The following is a 19141-nucleotide window of genomic DNA, read 5'->3' as shown; positions in this document are numbered from 1 at the left end:
ATCATGTGGTCATAATATGCATTTTAGTCTGGCAGTACCTTATTCCACAGCTTTGTTAATAGAAGAAGAAAACAAAGTAGCACAATGATCTTTAAAAAATCTTTGTCTACCCTTAACACTGAGATAGAAAACAGATCTGATGAGAAACTAGGCACAGAAATAAATAGGCAGGGCAATAAGAACATTTTCTGGTTTGCTGCAGCAGGTGTTTGATAATGGGAAAATCATTTACTAGGCAAGTTTTTAATAACAGCTTGTGATCTAGAGAGGTGAGAGAAATGACAATAGGAATTGCAGAAGCTAATGGTATTTCTTATTGTAGTCTGTAAGGCTCTAGACAGTAATATTAAATCAACACATTTTGAGAGGCCTGGATATTAACAGTGAAGTACTTGTAGATTTGTAGAGCATTTAATTTCTGCAGATAGAAAACCATAGGTGTGGAAGACAGTGTAAATGGATTCATTAAGCCAACATAATTTAGTGTCAGATAGTTTTCACCACCTTTTGATTACCAAGATGCAAATGGGATTTTGAATTAGTAATCTAGGACAGGGGGTCTAATGTGAAAGTTATAGGCAAACAATGTTATACCTTTGCGATGCAGATCTGTCCCATTCTTCCTGTTGAACCTGGACAAGCATGTTCACTGGTCTCTGACCCCTAGATGCCTCATGTTGTTCAAACTCACCCCGCATATGTTCAAAGTGGGTCAGGTTTGGTAAATAGGGCATACGTGGCAAGAAGGTTTCTGGTGCGCAGGCAAGAGGACTCCTGGGAGGATAGATTGTCAAATATAAGGTGCAGCTTGAACAGGGTACATCAGTGAGGTTCATCCTGATGTTTGGTGTGTCTTGCAGGAGAGGAGAGACCCCGTGAGAATGCCGCCCCTGTGGATGTCCAGCCCCCCCTGGTGGGGGAGACGGGGGGTCACTGTCTGCTGCGCTGCTGTCTTCAGATCTCGGCTGCCCAGGCCCGCAAGGCACTGTGGGGCGTCGCCATGGTGCTGTGTGTCTGTTCCTCTTGGACTGGCTCCACGCAACTGGCCAAACTCACCTTCCAGCAATTTGATGCACCTTTCACCCTGACTTGGTTTGCAACAAATTGGAACTTTTTATTTTTCCCCTTATATTATACAGGACATCTGTACAAGTCCACAGAACGACAGACTCCAAAACAAAGATACAGGTACGCCAAAGTCTGCTGGAAATAAAAGCAGCATTAGATAGCTTGTGAGTAGTGTCTTGTACAAGAATATCAATCACTCTGCCTTTGCTGTTTCTGCTGATGAAACTCATCGCCGTGGCTTCCTCATCCAGAAACTAGCGTAATACTCAGGCTGACACTTTTAATCCTCTGTCCTGATTAATACACTTGAACCACAGACGGAAGGAGTTATTATACTTTAAGTGGAATACTGTAATTATTTCTGAGCTGCGGGCTCTTCGTTTGTTAATATGGCATTACTTTTAACTGCACATTCTTCAAGTAATTGTCATCTACTTATCCCATTACAAAAATATCTATTAATACTGTCCATGTAAAATCCTGTAAATTCTAGAGTATGCTCTTATCTGGATAAAAAAAATAGGTTGAGGAAGTGTCAATGGGCAACACTGTGATTTGGCGATTAGCACTGCTGCCTCTTAGGTCCAAGGTTCCAGGTTAATTTTTGGCCCTTGGTATTTGTCTCTGCAGACTGTGCATTTTCTCTGTGTTCACAGGAGTTTTCTCCAGGTGTTCCACATTCCTTCCATTTCTCACAGACACACTGGTGCAATTTGCATGGCTTTCTCTGTAGCCCCATTATGGACAAGTATCCTGTCTAGGGGGAGAGCATGCAATTGTCTCTACTCTGACTCTACTCTGATATCCCTCATTACAGTGTTTTTCAGTCCTGGACCTGGAATAATCCTGTCTCTTCTGGTTTTCATTCTAGCTGAGATTTCTTAATGTAAGCTTATTAAACTCATTATTTAAACTTTATACTAGAATACACATTTCTTGATTTGCAGAGATGGTTAGAAATCAGGATTTACCCTGTGCAGGAAGATTAATTTTGTAATTTGTCTCACTTGGGTTTGTTGGTTTAAGGTGGAAATGTATCAGTGGGTCTATACAACACTAAAATGTTTACAAACTAGTATTTGACAATTCAGTGACTCCTGTGTCTGTACATTGTTAATTGTTTAGAAAGCTATGCAAAAGCAACAATTTTAAACATATTTGAAATCTGAAACAGATTTCGGATGCAGCATTTTGTGGAAGCTTAAGCATTAATTAATGAAAAGCTTAGCTGAAACAAAAATCAGAAGGTAAAAATACAAACTGTTCTGACATAGAGTTCTATACATATTTGGTTTTATTTGATATACACAGTGTTAAGGAAATCCTCCATTTAAATATGCGCATCTCCCTAGCTGTGCTTTAGTCTTATAAACTGAATCCAACCTTGCAAAAATCTCATTTTTAATTCTGTTACATGGTGATTCTTATTGTATTAGGTCCATGCCTGCGTATCTTTGTATTGCCAGTAATTGGATTTTTTTTTGTATTCATCCTGTGTACCGCTGTGTGGTGTAGATCCTTGGCACGTTGTCAGCTTTCCCTAGGATATTACATCGCTCAGAAAACCTTTGTCAGGCATATTGAGTTAGCATCTTGTATATCAATCTGGATTTCTGCATGCGATGGTTTTGATGCAAAAATATAGTAGGTTAGAAAATATAGTGAGTATTTTATGAATGGACAATACCTGTAATGAGGTTATTTTTTAACTTTAACAGTTTGTTTTATCTTATTCAGGTTAAAATGCTCTTGATTTTGTTTAGGTCTGCTTTGTTCAATAAAAAATATAGTAATAATAATATAGTTTCTCTTCTGAAAAAATAATTTGCCTAGGTTTTCTTTTGGTTTATATTTAGGTCCTGAAAATATGGCACATTTTAAAACTATAAACCTGGCCAACAGAATTCACCCGCCTTCATGCCTCAGTAAGTCACTTAGCTTAAGCCTTTGAGATTGTGTGTATTTTATGTGTGGAAAGCTGTAGTTGATTTTTATCTTCCTGAAACAGACTTTAGGAACACTTACAGAAGGTCTTGGATGTTTTACAAAAACTGCTTGATCGGGACAAAAATAATTCAAACATTATAATAGCCATTTAAAATATTTGACTTTCTAATGGAGCTAATTGGCACTGAGGAACTATTACAGTTCTGTCAATTAGACCAAAGAGATGAGCTAGAGGACTTGTGTACCAAGTCCTCTTTTGTTCCTATTGAACATTTTGTTCCTATTGATATCTAACTTCCTTCCCCCTTTAGGAGTTAAATGTAGGCTGAGTGTGAAAATAACAATGCAGTTGATACAGGATTTGGGCTAAACTATAATAAAATGCTGCTGATGTCTACTTAACTGTAACGTCAGGGGTGAAGACTGTAGCTAGTGAGTTCTGCAGCAGTGCAGCACTGCAGTCCTAGTCAGGATGTAGTGCCTGCACTGTGGGAAGCTGAAGGTTGGCAGATCCTGAGGAAATGGACTGGCTGGAAACATCAGAAAGAATAACAGTAAGATTCCAAACGAGATCTGGTCACGACTTGTTAGCAGAGGGCATTTTGGTATAATCAAGTGCTCTGGGAGACTGCCAGCTGTCTCAGGACACAGATCGTTGGGATTGAGTATTGGCAACACGTCCTCTCATTATGGGAATATGGATGGGAATCCCAAGGCCACCCCCCCCCCACTTCGCTCTGGAGATTTTCCAAACAAGGAGATATCCTCAGTGGCTGGGGAAATGAGTGGCTGAAACTTTGGGGATATCTCATTAACTGAAACAACTGCCTCTTCTGTAATCTGGAAGATGCATATGTTCTCTGTTTTGGTATTGTGGGAGACAATGTTCGGACTGTGATCAGAGAATTGGAATCTGAGTGGTGAAAAGATAGGAGCAGAGGCAGGCCGTCTGGAGTACTAAGATAGGATTGATCCTGAGAGGTCACAAATTGGCAGGCCACTTATAACGAATCACTTATCAGATTATTCACAATATGACATCACTATGTGTTCATTATGGATTTTTTATTTTGCTGTCTCAGCTTAAGAAAAAATAAACAACGTGACACATTAAAAGTGTGTTTGTGCCTTTGAGCAAACTATGCTGCTATGAAAAGAAAGAGTGTTTTTGATTAAAAATCATTAAAGACAGATATTATACTGGGCTCTCAATGAAATCTTCAGTCTGCTACTGAAAAGAGGAGCTGACGTGTGAGATCAGAAAAGCAGGTTATACCTTTCTGGGCAATTCTAGGCAGGCAACCAGGTCCCTGAAAATATCGGAAGAGTATGTTCTGGGAGATTACTGTTTGCTTATAGTACACTAATGTAAGAATTCAATGGAATATGTTCTTGGTTTGTTTTTCAGTTTGTGAATACTCAAGTTATTGAAAAGTTCAAACATTATTATGTGGGAGAAAGAGGTATGCAGCCAACAAAATGATTTCTGATGATGTACCGTGTGTATATGTAATGAGAAGAAGAAAGCATCGATCCAGTAAACAAATTGAAGTGTGGCAGAGACTTTCAATATGATCAACTTCAGCCACTGAAACCATTACAGACCTTTTAATCTAATGGAAACTGTTTTTATGTTGTTTATTTAACGCCAGGATACAAGTAACTGTTATAGGGGATTTATATTTGTTATATACTGTATAAATAGCAATATCTATTTTAAAAGAAGGCAATTGCTATGAATTATGGGAAGGAGACTATAAATTACCCATGATCAATTTAGTCATTTTATAATACTAAAAAGGAAGACCACATAAACAGACTTTTAATTCCAACTAACAATATAAGACGTAAGAGACAGCAGTCACAAACAGCTTCTTTGCCCTTTTTGTTGATAATTAGTGTGATATAGCTAACTTTGACTAGTAAAATAGGCATGCACATCTTACTAGGAACACCTTCTAGGTTGCTGAGGTTATAGCTGAGCTCTTTGCGGAAGATATCATTGGTATATTTTTACTTAATATCAACTGTTGAGCATGGATTGGACAAAATGCTTAGTTTCACATGTTGGAGTTCATTGGTTATCTTCGGCATGTTAAAATCATTTTACAAATGCTTTATGGATGTATACATGTCATTGTTCTCCACAAAACAGTAAATGTGAAAAATACATAATTCTTTGGGTGTTACCATGTCTCAGGGGGCTGCGTTATTAATGGTGGGTTGTAGATTAATGTCCCTGCTGTCTCTGCTGCTATTATACCTTGAGCAAAGTTCTGTATCCCAGTTGCTCCAGTCGACTAAAGCTGTAGTTACAGGGACAAGTTTTTTCCTGGGCTAATTCCTGTGGTGGACAGTTACCCCATCCAGAGGGGAGTCACATACTCTCTTTTCGCTTAGTGCCATAGAAACCAGGATAAACTCAGGCCCCTGTTGGTCAAATATGGAACCACCTGCAGTACCTAACTAGAGTGTCTGGCCCCCTTTTCAGTAACTGCTGCATCATTTCCTATCACTGGCTTTGTTGCTTCTGTTTTTCCCAGAGAATGCTGCAGGTTTTTTGGGGATGATGGCTTGACAGCGAAGGTGTTCTTCACCAAGGTAGCCCCCTTTGGCCTTCTATGGACATTAACAAACTATCTGTACTTACAAGCACTGAGGAGAATAAACACAACGGATGTCTCTGCACTGTTCTGCTGCAACAAGGCATTTGTGTTCTTGCTGTCATGGATTGTTCTGCGAGATCGCTTCATGGGAGTGCGAGTAAGTTAATCCAGGGAGCTCTGCAAGCTCTGTGTCTTTAACCACTGTCTAAACACTCCTGTAGATGGGATTGCACTTGCTCTGTACAGTCCTGAAACACAGTGCTGAGATTGGTGCTACAACCATTTTGGTGTTATATCATATTTATCATAATTTTTTTGTTAAAATAGCTTAACTGTGTGACTTTAAGAGAAGGCATAGTCCATGAGCACCTGTTTTCCAGTATAATTTTTTTTTTAAATGGGGAGTAGAACTGGACCCTTCATCACTGTGGTATAGACCTGCTGCAATGATCCTCCATAAAATACACTATAGTGCAGCCCATGTGATGAAAGAGTCTCTCATTTGTTCCTCTGTTTATAAGCATCAAAGAGGAGTGCTTGTAATTTTTTAAGCCTGTGTGGGCATTGGAGATGGTTTCCTACAATAATAGCTGCTTCAAGTACAGTACAAGTGCTTTCACTTGATATCTGACCGATTTATTAACTCTTCTTCATGAATCCACAGTACTGCAAATCTGTGTAACAGCAAATGGCCTTAAAGGATTGAGCAATACTGTGTTTAATTCATGGTGAACATGGGACAGGTAAATTCCCAAAACAAGCATATTGAGTGCTTGATAAAAGCTTAACTGTAGAAGTCTCCCTTTGAATGTGAATGAGTTAATGAAGGAATGATGTGATGCCCAAAAGAAAAAGACGTTCAAAGAAACATCTGGTTTCTTACAGCAGAGGCATTATTTTGATCACCAACCCCTCAGTGCTCCCAAGAACAGAGAATGCAGGCCATTTATCTTCACAATACCTTCTAATCCTCGTCTAATGTAAAATACAGTCAGGCCGGTACCCATTCATCATCCAGTCATTTCCGTTTACTCACTTCCTTTGCTTTATGTAGCAATGAGGATGTTGTCCTAAGCTGGAAAGAATGTTTGTAACTGATAAAGACCAGCATTGCTTGTTGAAGTTAATAAATAAATGTAATACATCCATTGCAAGGTATAGTAAATTATACTGGTGTATATAGGGAGTATACAGAAACATAGCTTGCTTCCAAGCCTATGTGGAAAAGGAATAAAATATATTTCTCTGGTTAAGCATCTGTTCAGATGCACCCAACTAGGATTACTCCTAATTAAGTTTTTGATTCCTGCATTGTTTCCATTTTAGAGTGTCTCTCAATGTACATTGAAAACAAGATTGCTGGTGGCCTGAATAGCTCACATGCAATACTGCTTCCCCTCCTGGGCCTCCAGTGCTTTATCTCACTTCTATCTTTACCTTTAACCAGTTTGACAGATGGACAAACAGAAATTGTCATTCCATACAGAAGCTGTGCAGCTAGAGTACTTCTGAGCCTACTATGTGTGACAACACTATCATTGCATTACTGTATGATGTGGTTATGGTATTATATAAGATGTTGTCCAGAAGCAAAACCAATAAACACATTTATGGAATATTATAGTGGTAGTAATGATATTTCCTGATATCAACACCAAGTCAGCTCTACTGACATTGTTTATGCTAGACTGGAACGTTACTAGTTATGAGTTAAGCTGGATGTTAACTGTTTGCAGAGCATCTGCAGATTGGAATCTGATCATATTCTTCCTTCTGACCAGATTGTGGCAGCAATTCTCGCTATAGCTGGTATAGTAATGATGACCTATGCCGATGGATTTCACAGCCATTCTGTTATTGGAATTGCACTGGTGGTGTCGTCTGCATCCATGTCTGCTTTGTATAAGGCAAGTATACTCAAAACCCAGTTCACGGCCCAATTCTAGCAGCTGTATCAGTACATTGGCTTTGCTTTTTTAACTTCCGGTGTTCCCATTTCCATATCCTACTGTAGATTTATTTTGTGAAAGGATATTAGCAAAAGGGGTCTATTAGGATTGCTATATGCATCAATATTTGGGTAAAAAAATACAGTTTTATGTGCTCTGGTAATCCCTCAACTGTTCGTCAGACTGACAGATGGATCAATTCCAGAACAAAAAAAGAACCTGGATCATGAAGGGCAGCAGATACCAACAGTAGATTGACTGAGAAGTCCTGAGTATCTCGCCAGTCTGTTTCCAACCAAACTCTTGTCCCGCAGGTGTTGTTCAAGCTCATTCTCGGCAGTGCCAAGTTCGGAGAAGCAGCCTTATTCCTCACAATCCTGGGAGGAGCTAACTTTGTGTTCATCAGCTTCATCCCTGTCATCCTGTACTTCACCAAAGTGGAATACTTTGACTCCCTGGAGGCACTTCCCTGGGGCTGTCTGTGTGGAGTGGCTGTCCTTTTACTAAGTAAGAGTACTGTGCACAGTTCCTTTCACTCAGATTCCAACTTCAGTAATTGCTGACACAACCTTCCTAGAAAATACAGCTTATTTATTTTGATGGCCTGTGATATGTGATGCAACTGCTCCGCCAGATATCGTCATTAGTGTCGGGTTTAAGCAGAGTCCACCCAACTTTTGCAGATCAGCATAGATTCATTTTTTATCTGAATTGCTATTTATCTCCTTTCCTTAATACACTTAATACACATGTTTTCAAACCTGTAATAGCCTCCTTGTCAAGTGAAGTCATGTTTGTGTCAGGAGGCCATAGCTTCTTAGCAAAAGTAAAGCATAGTTGTCTACTTAAAAATTAGTAACCCTTTTATTCGGTTTGAAAATATTTTTCAGTGTTACAATTTCACCAGTGGCATATTTGAGCCATTGTAGAAGGTGGAAAAAGTAAGTCAACCATATCAGCCCTATAACCAAAGGCTCAGTAGGTGTGAATTTAATGAAAACTCGGTCTGTCACTCAAACAAAATTTCAATCATATAGAATTTGCAAACTGACTACAGTGAGAAGCATTAGTCAAAGCTCAGTGGGCGTTACATTGTATGTAAAGCTAAATTATGCATTTGAGTATATTGTTTATAAAAAAAATATATTTCATTCTAAAGAAATCTGGAAAATGGTGGTACTACATTGGTTTTGTTTTCTAAGTGTCTTCTGTTAAATTAGTTTGTGTGTATCAACCACATCTGTTTTTATATTTTTGTTGCAGCTTTCAACATGCTAGTGAACTTTGGCATAGCTATTACCTACCCCACACTCATTTCATTTGGGATTGTCTTAAGTGTTCCTGTTAATGCTGGTAAGTAAGCAATTTGGTTTCTCTTGGAGTACAACAGAGCAAAAACTAATCGTTTCCAATGCTGCTGCCAGCACCTAGTAAACATTTGACTGATATGTGGTATTATGAAAATAAATGTGTTTGCTGCATACTGAAGGCTAGGATTTCTTTGTACACAGAGGAGTAGAAAACATAGTTAAATGGCATAAAGAATTAAAGTAAAAATGTAAAGATGAGCTTTGGATTCATAAAACAGTGCAGGTGAGAGGCAGCAACAGGAGAACTTGTGTTTTTGAAACTGCACCTTTGCATCCAGTGGTTCCTCCAAGTGTTGAGGCTCTCTCATTGCGGGCTTCTCCCTTCTGTGCTGGTGTCTGGGACACTTTGCCCCCTTTCTGAGTGCTGCTGGCCTGCTGTGTTGCAGTTGTGGACCATTACACCAGCGAGATCAGCTTCAACTCGGTGCGCGTCATTGCCGTGCTCATCATCTGCCTGGGCTTCCTGCTGCTGCTGCTGCCCGAGGAGTGGGACCAGTGCTTGATCCAGCTGCTGGCCCGGCTCCGCACGCGCAAGAAGGAGGAGACGGCCGAGGGCGGGGCGGAGGCGGGGCCAGGCCTCGGCTGGAGCCGGAGAGGCAGGACCTCCATGTCCACCTTTGCTCACTGATCACCCCCGCCACCCCCCAACGGTGACTCGGTCTGTTCTGTGCCCAAAAGCTTTGTCCTACCAAAACAAGGTGAAAAAAAAGCACAGCTGTTGTGTTGTAAATCTTTGTAAAGTTTTTTTCCCCATTATTTTTTACATAAGCTCTATATAAGCTGTATATATATCCTATCTGGAAGTGTACAGATTGATGCATGATCTCCTGTTGCCTGATTTTTTTTTATCATCGTATCACTGAGCCTTTTCTGGGGCAATGGCAGTAATGCATTTTTACAACTGAAGGCTGGAATACAGGGTGAGAGTGGAACTGCTGCATAAGAAAACATGCAAAAATCTGTTTTGCATTTTGACAACTAGGATAGAGAAAGTACTGAGGTGGAGATTTGTTATTTATATCTTATAAATAGGGGTATATGCAGATCAAACAAATTGATTTTCAAACCCCATTCATCATTAGGTTAAACAGAGTTAACTGCTTTCCAAATCCAAAGAGACTTGTTTAAGACTTGTTTGTTTCCTTAGGGTGATGGTGGAGGGTAAATTTTGATATTGAAAGTTAAAGACTTTCACTAGGCATGTGAATGGAATGGTCACATAATTAATGACATAACATTATGTCACATATCGTCACACATTATGTCTTTGTTATCTGTTTTTTAAAAACGAAACAGGTCACTCAGCTGAAGGCTAAAATTCAGTCCCTTTCAGGGGCTTGTTAATGGTTTTTCACAGCCTGGATTGTACCTGTTTGTTCTTGACAGTATTGCCAATGAGGGAAAACTAGATACTTTACATGGTGAGAGGTTTTTCAGATGTTGACAAGTAGGTCACTGCTCAGGTATGCTTGTGAAAGATGGGACCGATGTGCTTAACCAATCTAATATAATGTGCTCTTTGCACCATCTTTCACATGTAATTTTAATATTCAGAAAAACACCAACCTGCTTAAATAGAACAGTGCTTGAAATTTTCTGACTTGTCAACGGAAGATTTTGAAAGGCTGTCAGGGGATGACATAAGAGTGTTTGATGATTATGAAATTTTAGGATATAAATAAAGCATTAAGGAAAATTAAAGGCACACATTCACACAGGGATTATAAATGGAGTAAAAGGGGATTCCACATAGCTGGTGTTGATTGGCTATGATTATTGTGAAGTGGACTGTACAGTTCAAGAGTCAGTTACCACTTACTCTCCAAGGAGTCGGTTTGCTTCCTAGTGAGGCAGGAGCTCTCTGGTAGGTGTGTTCTGAGCTGTTGGTGGTGAGGCTGGGAAGGCTTCAGGATTTTTAAACCAAGGTTATTCTGCAGGGAAACTGGGGTGTTCACTTGAAGAGACAACAGGTTGCTTTCCCAAATTTCTGAAGATGTAGTATAGGGAAGTTTCAAAGTGTCCACAATTCCAGGGAGGGAATTTCTAAAGTTCAGACTTTCAGAGAGTAAGATTGACCCAATGAGCAACACTGAACATTTTTTTGAATTGTAATCAAGGGGGAACCGGACGGCAAGACACTATAAATTAACCACACAGTCTCTGGTTTATGTGTAAAACTTCCCTGAGCCACACTGTTGTTTCAGTGGATCCCCTACATTTGTCAAAACTAAAAGTCTAAACTTTCACTGTTACCTCAGTGCTAGACATTTGTAGATTTGTCCACTTATATAGATTAATTGGTATTCAGACATTAAGATTTACTGTCTCATAATCAACTAAATCATGAGCATTGTCTTAGCAACACTGAGCTTTCATTTCCATAAATATCCATTGACTATAATTTTTTGTAAAAAGACTGATTATACTGACAGAAAGTTAGCTGCTGAAATCTTTCACAATCCAACAGTTCCTCAGTAGATGCTGTGATTTTAAAAGCAATATAGATCCACCTTACTGTGACAATGTTATTTTTACACCCCGTAAAACATTCCACATATATAAGATTTTGTGGTGCCAGAAAGGCAGAATTTGCATCAGTAATATTTTTTAATCTTTTGCATTTTATACTGTGATGATTCAAAGTGCAAGTGTTGCTGATTATTGCTGTGACTGTAAAGAGAACTGTAAAGGTAAGTGTACATGAGCACCTTGCGTCTTACTCCTCCATGTTTCATAAAGAGCAATAGTGTTCTATTTGTTTGCAATGAGTTGAATGTATTTTTCTTACTAAAAATGCACATCTGCTTTCTTCTGGAAGATACACATGAGGTTTATTCATGGCAATTGCAGTTGTCCGCCTAACAGTGTTTCAATAATGGACACTAAAGTAAATTTAGAGACACTTAGTGATTTGTTTACTGCCAGTGAGTGATTGTGTCAGCTCTTAGTCTCTACGCTTGAAGAACATGTAAAACAGAAAAAAACAAAAAAAACACTGAGCTTAAGTAATTACTTTCACTGCCTTGTACAAAAATACATCTAACACTGTTTCCCATTGTCATTTTATAATGACAATAAATTATTATATTGTATTCCTCTGGAATTATTGCTAGAAGTAACAGTAAACCTTTGTAAGGAATGATTTATACACTGAAATGCAACATAACTTCATCACATTTAATTAAGGGTTTGGATAAGGGAATTAGCTTAATAATGGCATTTTCAGACATTACCATATGTACATATTTATGTCAGGAATTTTAATGGAAGAACTTGTGGGTTTTCTATTGAATGTTTTAATAAAATAATAGTGTCGATTTGTCAGTGAAGATCTTGAAAATGCCATTTATGTGTCTTAGTTTTTGAAAACAAAATGCTTGCATATTTAATTTCATACACAGAATAAAAGCAAAACAATATAGTTGTGCAATAAATCTTGTAATCATTTCGATCCACAAAGACAGCTAACGATCTTGCTACCCCAGGCACAGAAGGTATTAAGAAGTATTTAAAATAATGCACCCTTTAAAACATACAGTTGTGTGTTATATTGTAACATCTTTCTGTGAGTTTGCATGGAGTCTATGCTGCACAAGAGAAATGTGAGCAGAGACTGTATAACATTTAAATAATTCATCCTTTAGAAAGGCCCTCTTTGAATGTTCTATAAAAGTGTGCAAGATCAGGTTGGTTATTGCAAAGCTAATTTGTCTGGGGGACAGCTCAAGCACTGTGATCTGATTGTGTTTAAAGGTGTTATATACATTTTTTTTATTCAACAATATTTTTACTTGAGAGAGCAGAAGAGAGAAAGCTTAGCTACTGAAGGGTACTTAAATACAGACAGTCACACCCCGTGTCTTTATTGTGAGTAGGAATATGTAATTGTTTGCACTGAACTTAATGGGCATTTCTTTAGATTTCTTATTTTAACTGATGTATTGGCCTTAAACATTTGCATATACATATTGTTTGTTACATTTGTAGGCTCATGCCTATGAAGGGTATGAGAATTTGGCACCAGGGGTAGAAACCAAAGCAATAGTTGAGATGAAGAGGTTTTCTGACAGCAGTTTACAGAAGATATAGAAGACAGCTCAGGAAGACTGGCTGATGAGGTTAAATGGAATGTTTTACAGTGGATTCAGTGCATTAACATTTTTTCAGGTTCCAATGCATTGACATTTAAAAGATGTAGAAATCACTTTTGGAAAGAGCCTGTAAGAGCATTAGGGGGTTCACTCATCCTGCTTCTCCCCAGGTGTTGTGATTTTTTGTCTTAAGATGACAGAAATCACAAATCTGAGAGATACATATTGTCCTTAAATTAGTGTAGATGTTTCATGTGACTTAAAACAATCTGTTAACAAATGGTGCTAGCAGCCTGGAGGAGTGCATGGGTGTGTGAATCAGGATTGTGGCGCGCAGGCAGTCACAAGAGAATTTCCAGGCTAAGAGAGACCATTTTCATGAGGTCGATATCAAAGTGCCGTTGTACTGTCTGCAAGATCTCATTGAATCAGAGCTTTGTTATCTTAATCACAAATATACTTTGTACATTTTATTTTTCTATACCTTCACTGCAAATTTTATCAAACGACTGTAAATAAAGTGATAAATACAATAAATCTTGACAAAAAAATAATGTTCTAATAGTGTCCTTTTCACTTTTGAACTGATGCAGGTGATATGAGGTCCATCTGTGACATTGGAAACAGTGGTCTGTTCTCAAGTCAGAGGGATGATTCCTTGATGTTTCTAATGGATTTGGTGACTTCCATGTGTATCCTGCCAGGATGTACTTTAAGCTGATGAGCATGACATGTTATGAAAATTCTCTGTTCTGTTTAACTTTTGATCATTGGAGGTTAAAGCAAGTGTTTATGAAAAGATGTTGAATCAGGGTTATCCGAGAGGGTGACAATGCCATTCACTGTCTTTGATTGACATTCAGTAGGTTTATACTATAGTAGCATAAAGTAGCATGAGAACTCACAATAACAAAATATAGGATCTGCGCAATACTACAGCATGATTAACCTAGGTATGAGAGTTGCATGAATTTCTTTGTTTTTACTTCAAAGACTGAAGTAGCCCAAGGTAATGGCAGACACTGCTCTTTCACACTGCATAGTGAAGTCCCACAGACTGATGCAACAGATCCCGTGGTAGTCATTGCACATCATGCTCCACTTTAACTGTTATCTTACCATAAAAGAAGGTCACCTGTCTGTCAGAGGGTGAAGATGGCCTACTTGGCTTATCGCTCTCTACAGGGGCAGAGGGCACCTGCAAGTGCTGTGTATCCAGCCCCTGCCCCTCTGGCTTCACACAGACACACTCTTTGGTCCTTTCTAGTTTCACAGCGGAGGAAAGATGTCCGGGCAGGAGGTTGTTCCTCCTAGATACTTGTTCCTCCTTGTAGCCTTCTGGTGTGCAAGAGTCCAGGGAGAAAAGTGAGGAATTAAAGGCCCTTTCTGGACACACAGAGTTCATGCTGGAGGCAGCTGTATTACGGGGGCACTGTGGGCTGTGCTCTGTGCATGTCTGGGGGTTGCACGCCTGCTGGCTAACCCTGGCATGCAGTTTGTGGCGCAGGCTCTTCAGTGCCTTCTGAAACCTCTTGCTCAGTAGAGCATAGAGCAGCGGGTTGATGTCAGAGTTCAGCAGAGCCAGCCAGTAGGCAAAGGTGATGACGTTGTTGGGGATGTGGGTGGACTGGTGAGAAGTAGCGGTCTCGATGGCCTGCACCAGTGCCACAATGATGTATGGCATCCAGCAGCAGAAGAAGGCAAAGATGACCAGAAAGAGACGGAAAACGCCATGGTGCTCCTTGCTGTGGAAGCCGTGCCTAGTCAAGAGATTGTGCAGCCTCCCTGTGCTGGAGGAACTGCAGGAGGGGTATGGGGAGCTGAGGGTCTCGTCCCGGTGGGTCTCTGGGAGTATCTTCCCGCTGATGCAATAAATCAGCCTGGAAAAGGTGGGCTTCTCCTCCTGCTCAGCGGGATGTGGTCTGTTTCTCTGCAGGTGATCTTCCAGGTCGTGGATCCTCCGTGCGTGACCCCTGGCCACTTTCACAATCTTAACATAACAGAAGACCATAATGCAGGCAGGAAGCATGAAGGAGAAAGCGGCCACGAACCCAGTGTAGCTTGGGCTCCTGGACCAGTCCACTGCACAGCTGTACATTGGAGCGATATAGTCCAAATGACTCCACCCCAGTAATGGGGGGCAGCTAGTGACAGCCGCCTGGAGCCAAATCCAGATGACAGCAGCCACCGTCCTCCATACTGTGCTCTGAGAGCTGTAGTGCAGGCAGTCTATGATGGCGTAATATCGGTCCAAAGCAATCGCAGCCAGTGTCAATACTGAGGCTGTACAATACACAGAGGATGTGTAACCAACATAGAGGCATAAATCCTGCAAGAGAAGAAGTGAAAATAGCACTGAGAGGGTCTTATAAACCCTATATTCCAAACATAAACAAACTCACCTGAATGTCTGAGTTCATACTTGAAGCAATGGAGAAATATTAAAATAACAGAGCATTATATAATTATGAATATTTTTTAAAATCAAATGCCTCGTAAAATGTTTGTGTGCATTCTTTAAGACATGTTTAATGCTAAATTTATGTTTAAAATTGTGAGGATTATCAATATTTGGATTTCACTCTGAGAGGTTGTGTTCAACCCATATAAAACATGTCATTGACCACTGACATGTAAATTAATTCAAAACTCATTTCATGTCAAAGCAAAACTGAATATTTTACCAAATATGCCAGCCTCTAAAAGTTAATCTGATCTTGTTAGGATTTAAAGAAGAAAAATAGACACACAATATTACCAATTCACATGTCTTTAAAGTTTGAAGATTGAAATTAACCACACAGCAGCTAAAATACAAAGGAACTAGTGAGCAGAGGGAGAAGGACGTTGACAAAGACAGGGACAGGAAGGTTTCTTCTTTAATTCATACAGAGGGTAAATGAATACATATTTAATATAAAATTACAGGTTTTGAGCATAAATTTCTATAGGATTAGAAAGAATAGACAACGGCGTTGCAAGACCTGAATAAATGCTCTTTTCTGACAATAAAAATAATAAAAGCTCACTGTGCAATCCACCCATCCATCGTACATAACCGAGATGGCAACGAAGGGCATGACCCCGATGCCCACCAGAAAGTCGCTGATGGCCAGGTTAATGATCAGCACTGACGTCACCGAGTGGAACGTCTTGGTCGCGGCCACGATCACGATCACCAGAATATTACCTGCCAGGCCGAAACAGAACCTCCGTTACACTGCGCTGAAATTCATTCGCATTGTGCTTAACCTACAGGAAATATTAACGCTTGACAGACGCCTACAGTTAATAAAAAAAGCAGATTTTACCCTTTTAGGTTATTTAACTAAACTTTAAGCTAAATTTAACTGACAGATAGGCAAATGAAAAGAGTGAAACTACATACACTACAGCACAAAATAAAATATTTTCCTCCAAAACATTGACTGGTCACCACTTCAATACGGAATCTGATTTTAAACAATCAAGAACATAAATTCAATTTAGAGTGCAACTCCAGTCCTGGGGCACTTCAGTGTTAGTGTCTGAATGTTAACTCAAAAGATCTGAGCATAGGTGGGCTAATTAGGTCTGTTGCATTATTGCATCATTAGGTGCAAGTCATACATAATAAAACTCAGCTTTAGATAAACATTGCAGCCGGATGATCCATGTATTTTCTTATGACGTTACTCACGTTTTGATGACATATAATTCACAGGTTTTAATAAAAAGTTTGAAAATGTCTGAGACATGCAATACACAAAAAACCGAAATATGCATCATGTAACTGCTCCAACGGGAAGGTAACATGCTTTTTCCCGTGCCTTCATGCTCTGATTTTGGCATTAGATTGCCGAATTCTACAGTAAATCTATAAAAAAAGCCGCCTGCTGTGCTGCTTCGAATAGCCGTCCGAGATGCGACGTCTGACCTGCCACTGCGCCCAAAGCCATCAGCACTATCAAAACCTCCAGGAACAGCCTGGTGCGCGCAGAGATGTTCAGCCTGACCTCCGAAGAACTAAAGTTTACAGCTCTGAAACCGCCGGCAATAAACGGGTCACCGTTGTAATCCAGGGACTCACTAGAAGACCATTTAGTCGGAATGTCCATTTTAACGTTACCGGTAGGTCAGCAGCCTAACTGGAGCTTAATCCAGAAGCAGCGAAATTAGGTCCGCCTTGGCAACCGACTGGATACCAGACTCGGGCATGAAGTCCTGAAAGTGTTTCAGACTTGACAGCATGGCGAACACCAGAAGAAAAAAGTACAGCCGATACCAGCAATACCGCGGACCCTAGATTATCCAATCTTCCGTTCGCGATACCGAAACCTAAATATTCGGTTATTAAAGCTCAAGTAAACGGGGAGTCCAGACGGGAGATGTCCTTCGAGCCATTCGCGTCTCACCAGCTCCTCACCTGCGCTCTCGCTCCCCACACGAAACGGGCGGGGCCGCGGCACCCTGCGAGGCAGGGGCATATTCGACTGGCTGACGGTGTGGAAAATCAAACAACTTTTTTTTTCTCTCGGCAAAAATAAAAAAATAAATAGTAGACAAATGGTACTGTAGAAAAACGCTCTCTTATGTTTCATTAATATTAGTTTTCCATGCAATTGTCTGCTTTTGCGCCATTCTCTGGTTGCATTCAGTGAGTGCTGAAGGAAAAACAAGAAAAAAAACAATTTCTATAAACTTATTGACCTTTTGAGTGGTATTTTAAAGCTTTCTTCTAAGTTACTCTCTTACCAGTGACGCCTGTTCCTTCTTAGGAGAAAACCATGATTTACTTTGAAAGAAGTTTTTCTGTTTTGTTTGTACAATCCTATCGCATTGCAATCATACATAGCAGGTGAATTCAAATGTCTTTTTAATACAGTACTGTTTTAGGTTTACTGCTTTCCATTTTATGTTGCCAAGTGTTTTTACAGGTATGCTTCTGCATTAGTTTATAATATTAAAGTATTTCCTGGCAGCCAAAGTGCACCAGTACGCTCACCACACACCAGCTGTCAGTGGGGAATAGAACAGACGAATGAGCCAATTATTCATAAATAAGGAGGCCATGATGGTAAAGGCCAAGGGGAAATTTGGCAAGGATTCCTGGGTTAAAACCATCACAAGAAACTTTTTGAAGAACACCCTGGGATTTTTAATGACTACAGAGGGTTAGGACCTCAGTTTTATGTCTTACCCAAAAGCTAGCACCTTCTTTACAAAATAGTGTCCCTATCACTATACTGGAGCATTAGAACCCACACAGACCACAGGGTGAGCACTCCCAACTGGTCCCACTAATACCACTTCCAGCAGCAAGCTTAACTTTCCCAGGAGGGCTCTTATCCAGGTACTGGCCAGGATCGCAGCTGCTGCGCTTCAGTGGGTTGTCAGTTGTGAGCTACAATACAGGGCGATATGGCTCTGCTGGCATTTTATAAATGAAAAGGCTTACACAGCTAGATCCCCTTGTCCTCTTACGAAACCTTCTACCAACCACTACAGTACCTGGCACACTGCAGTTTCTTGCTGACTTTGGTCTCAGTCTGATAATGTAATTTCTGTAAGCTGAGTTTTGTTGTACTGGTACAGGAGACACAGAATAGTGGTAGACTACTTCATGCTTTCAAAGCTAGGTGATGATATCACTGTAATACTATTATTAGTACTGCTGAGGTACACATCTAACTCAAAGGATGTAAACAAACGAGACCAATTAAAAGATGTGTTTCAGTTCTGCCTTTTCTCTGTTGCCAGCATGTTATGGTACATTTTGCTTTATCACAGCATCAGCTGTTACATTTCAACTATCCATCTCAATTTTACACTCCATGTGTTGGAAAAGCTCTAGGGATATTTCCCAGAATGAACGCTGCCATTTTCTGCTGACGTCAGTTCCTGAGGCCACACAGGTCTCTTCGGTGCCGTTAAACACCTCATGACACCAAACTCACTCTCCATATCAGAGATCTCTGAGGGCAGAGCTGAGCGCAGTGGAGTCAACACCTCAACCCACTCCATCCGACACCAGTCATTCCCGATTTGGTCATTTCTGTTTTTTCCCCACAGTTTAGCTGAAATAACATTGTTATTCTGAACCTTCAATAATCTCCCCAGCTGTGATTGCC

At 40.0% G+C, this 19141-nt stretch overlaps 2 protein-coding genes across 7 annotated transcripts in view; one reads left to right on the top strand and one right to left on the bottom strand.

Moving 5' to 3' along the window:
• slc35f3b (solute carrier family 35 member F3b) overlaps nucleotides 1-13585 on the top strand; it is a 44813-nt gene extending 31228 nt beyond the window's left edge. For all 3 annotated transcript variants that reach the window (XM_088610770.1, XM_088610771.1, XM_088610772.1), the window contains 6 exons: nucleotides 861-1188; nucleotides 5559-5778; nucleotides 7403-7528; nucleotides 7885-8077; nucleotides 8834-8923; nucleotides 9327-13585. In XM_088610770.1, the coding sequence (XP_088466896.1) occupies nucleotides 861-1188; nucleotides 5559-5778; nucleotides 7403-7528; nucleotides 7885-8077; nucleotides 8834-8923; nucleotides 9327-9568 (1199 nt within the window). In that variant the 3' untranslated portion in view covers nucleotides 9569-13585. The remainder of the gene's footprint in view (nucleotides 1-860; nucleotides 1189-5558; nucleotides 5779-7402; nucleotides 7529-7884; nucleotides 8078-8833; nucleotides 8924-9326) is intronic.
• Nucleotides 9538-19095, bottom strand: LOC148646239 (5-hydroxytryptamine receptor 1D). Of its 4 annotated transcripts, XM_088610767.1 has the most exons (5): nucleotides 16948-19095; nucleotides 16061-16221; nucleotides 14151-15360; nucleotides 10507-10565; nucleotides 9538-9625 (listed from the first exon to the last, which is right to left on the bottom strand). In XM_088610767.1, exons 1-5 carry the CDS (start codon nucleotides 17126-17128, stop codon nucleotides 9569-9571), a joined length of 1668 nt encoding a protein of 555 aa, XP_088466893.1. In that variant the 5' UTR covers nucleotides 17129-19095; the 3' UTR covers nucleotides 9538-9568. The 4 variants fall into 4 exon arrangements, with proteins under 4 accessions (XP_088466893.1, XP_088466892.1, XP_088466894.1 ...); XM_088610766.1 differs by lacking the exon at nucleotides 9538-9625 and having other exon boundaries at nucleotides 10393-10565; XM_088610768.1 differs by lacking the exon at nucleotides 9538-9625 and having other exon boundaries at nucleotides 10393-10565; nucleotides 16127-16221.
• Nucleotides 19096-19141: the final 46 nt, after the last annotated feature.

The sequence above is a fragment of the Lepisosteus platostomus genome, chromosome 17 (genome assembly GCF_059453375.1).
Source record: "Lepisosteus platostomus isolate fLepPlt1 chromosome 17, fLepPlt1.hap1, whole genome shotgun sequence".
Classification (NCBI taxonomy): Eukaryota; Metazoa; Chordata; class Actinopteri; order Semionotiformes; family Lepisosteidae; genus Lepisosteus; species Lepisosteus platostomus.
The sequence above is the reverse complement of the archived record's forward strand: the minus strand, read 5'-3'. Positions and strand labels throughout refer to the sequence as shown.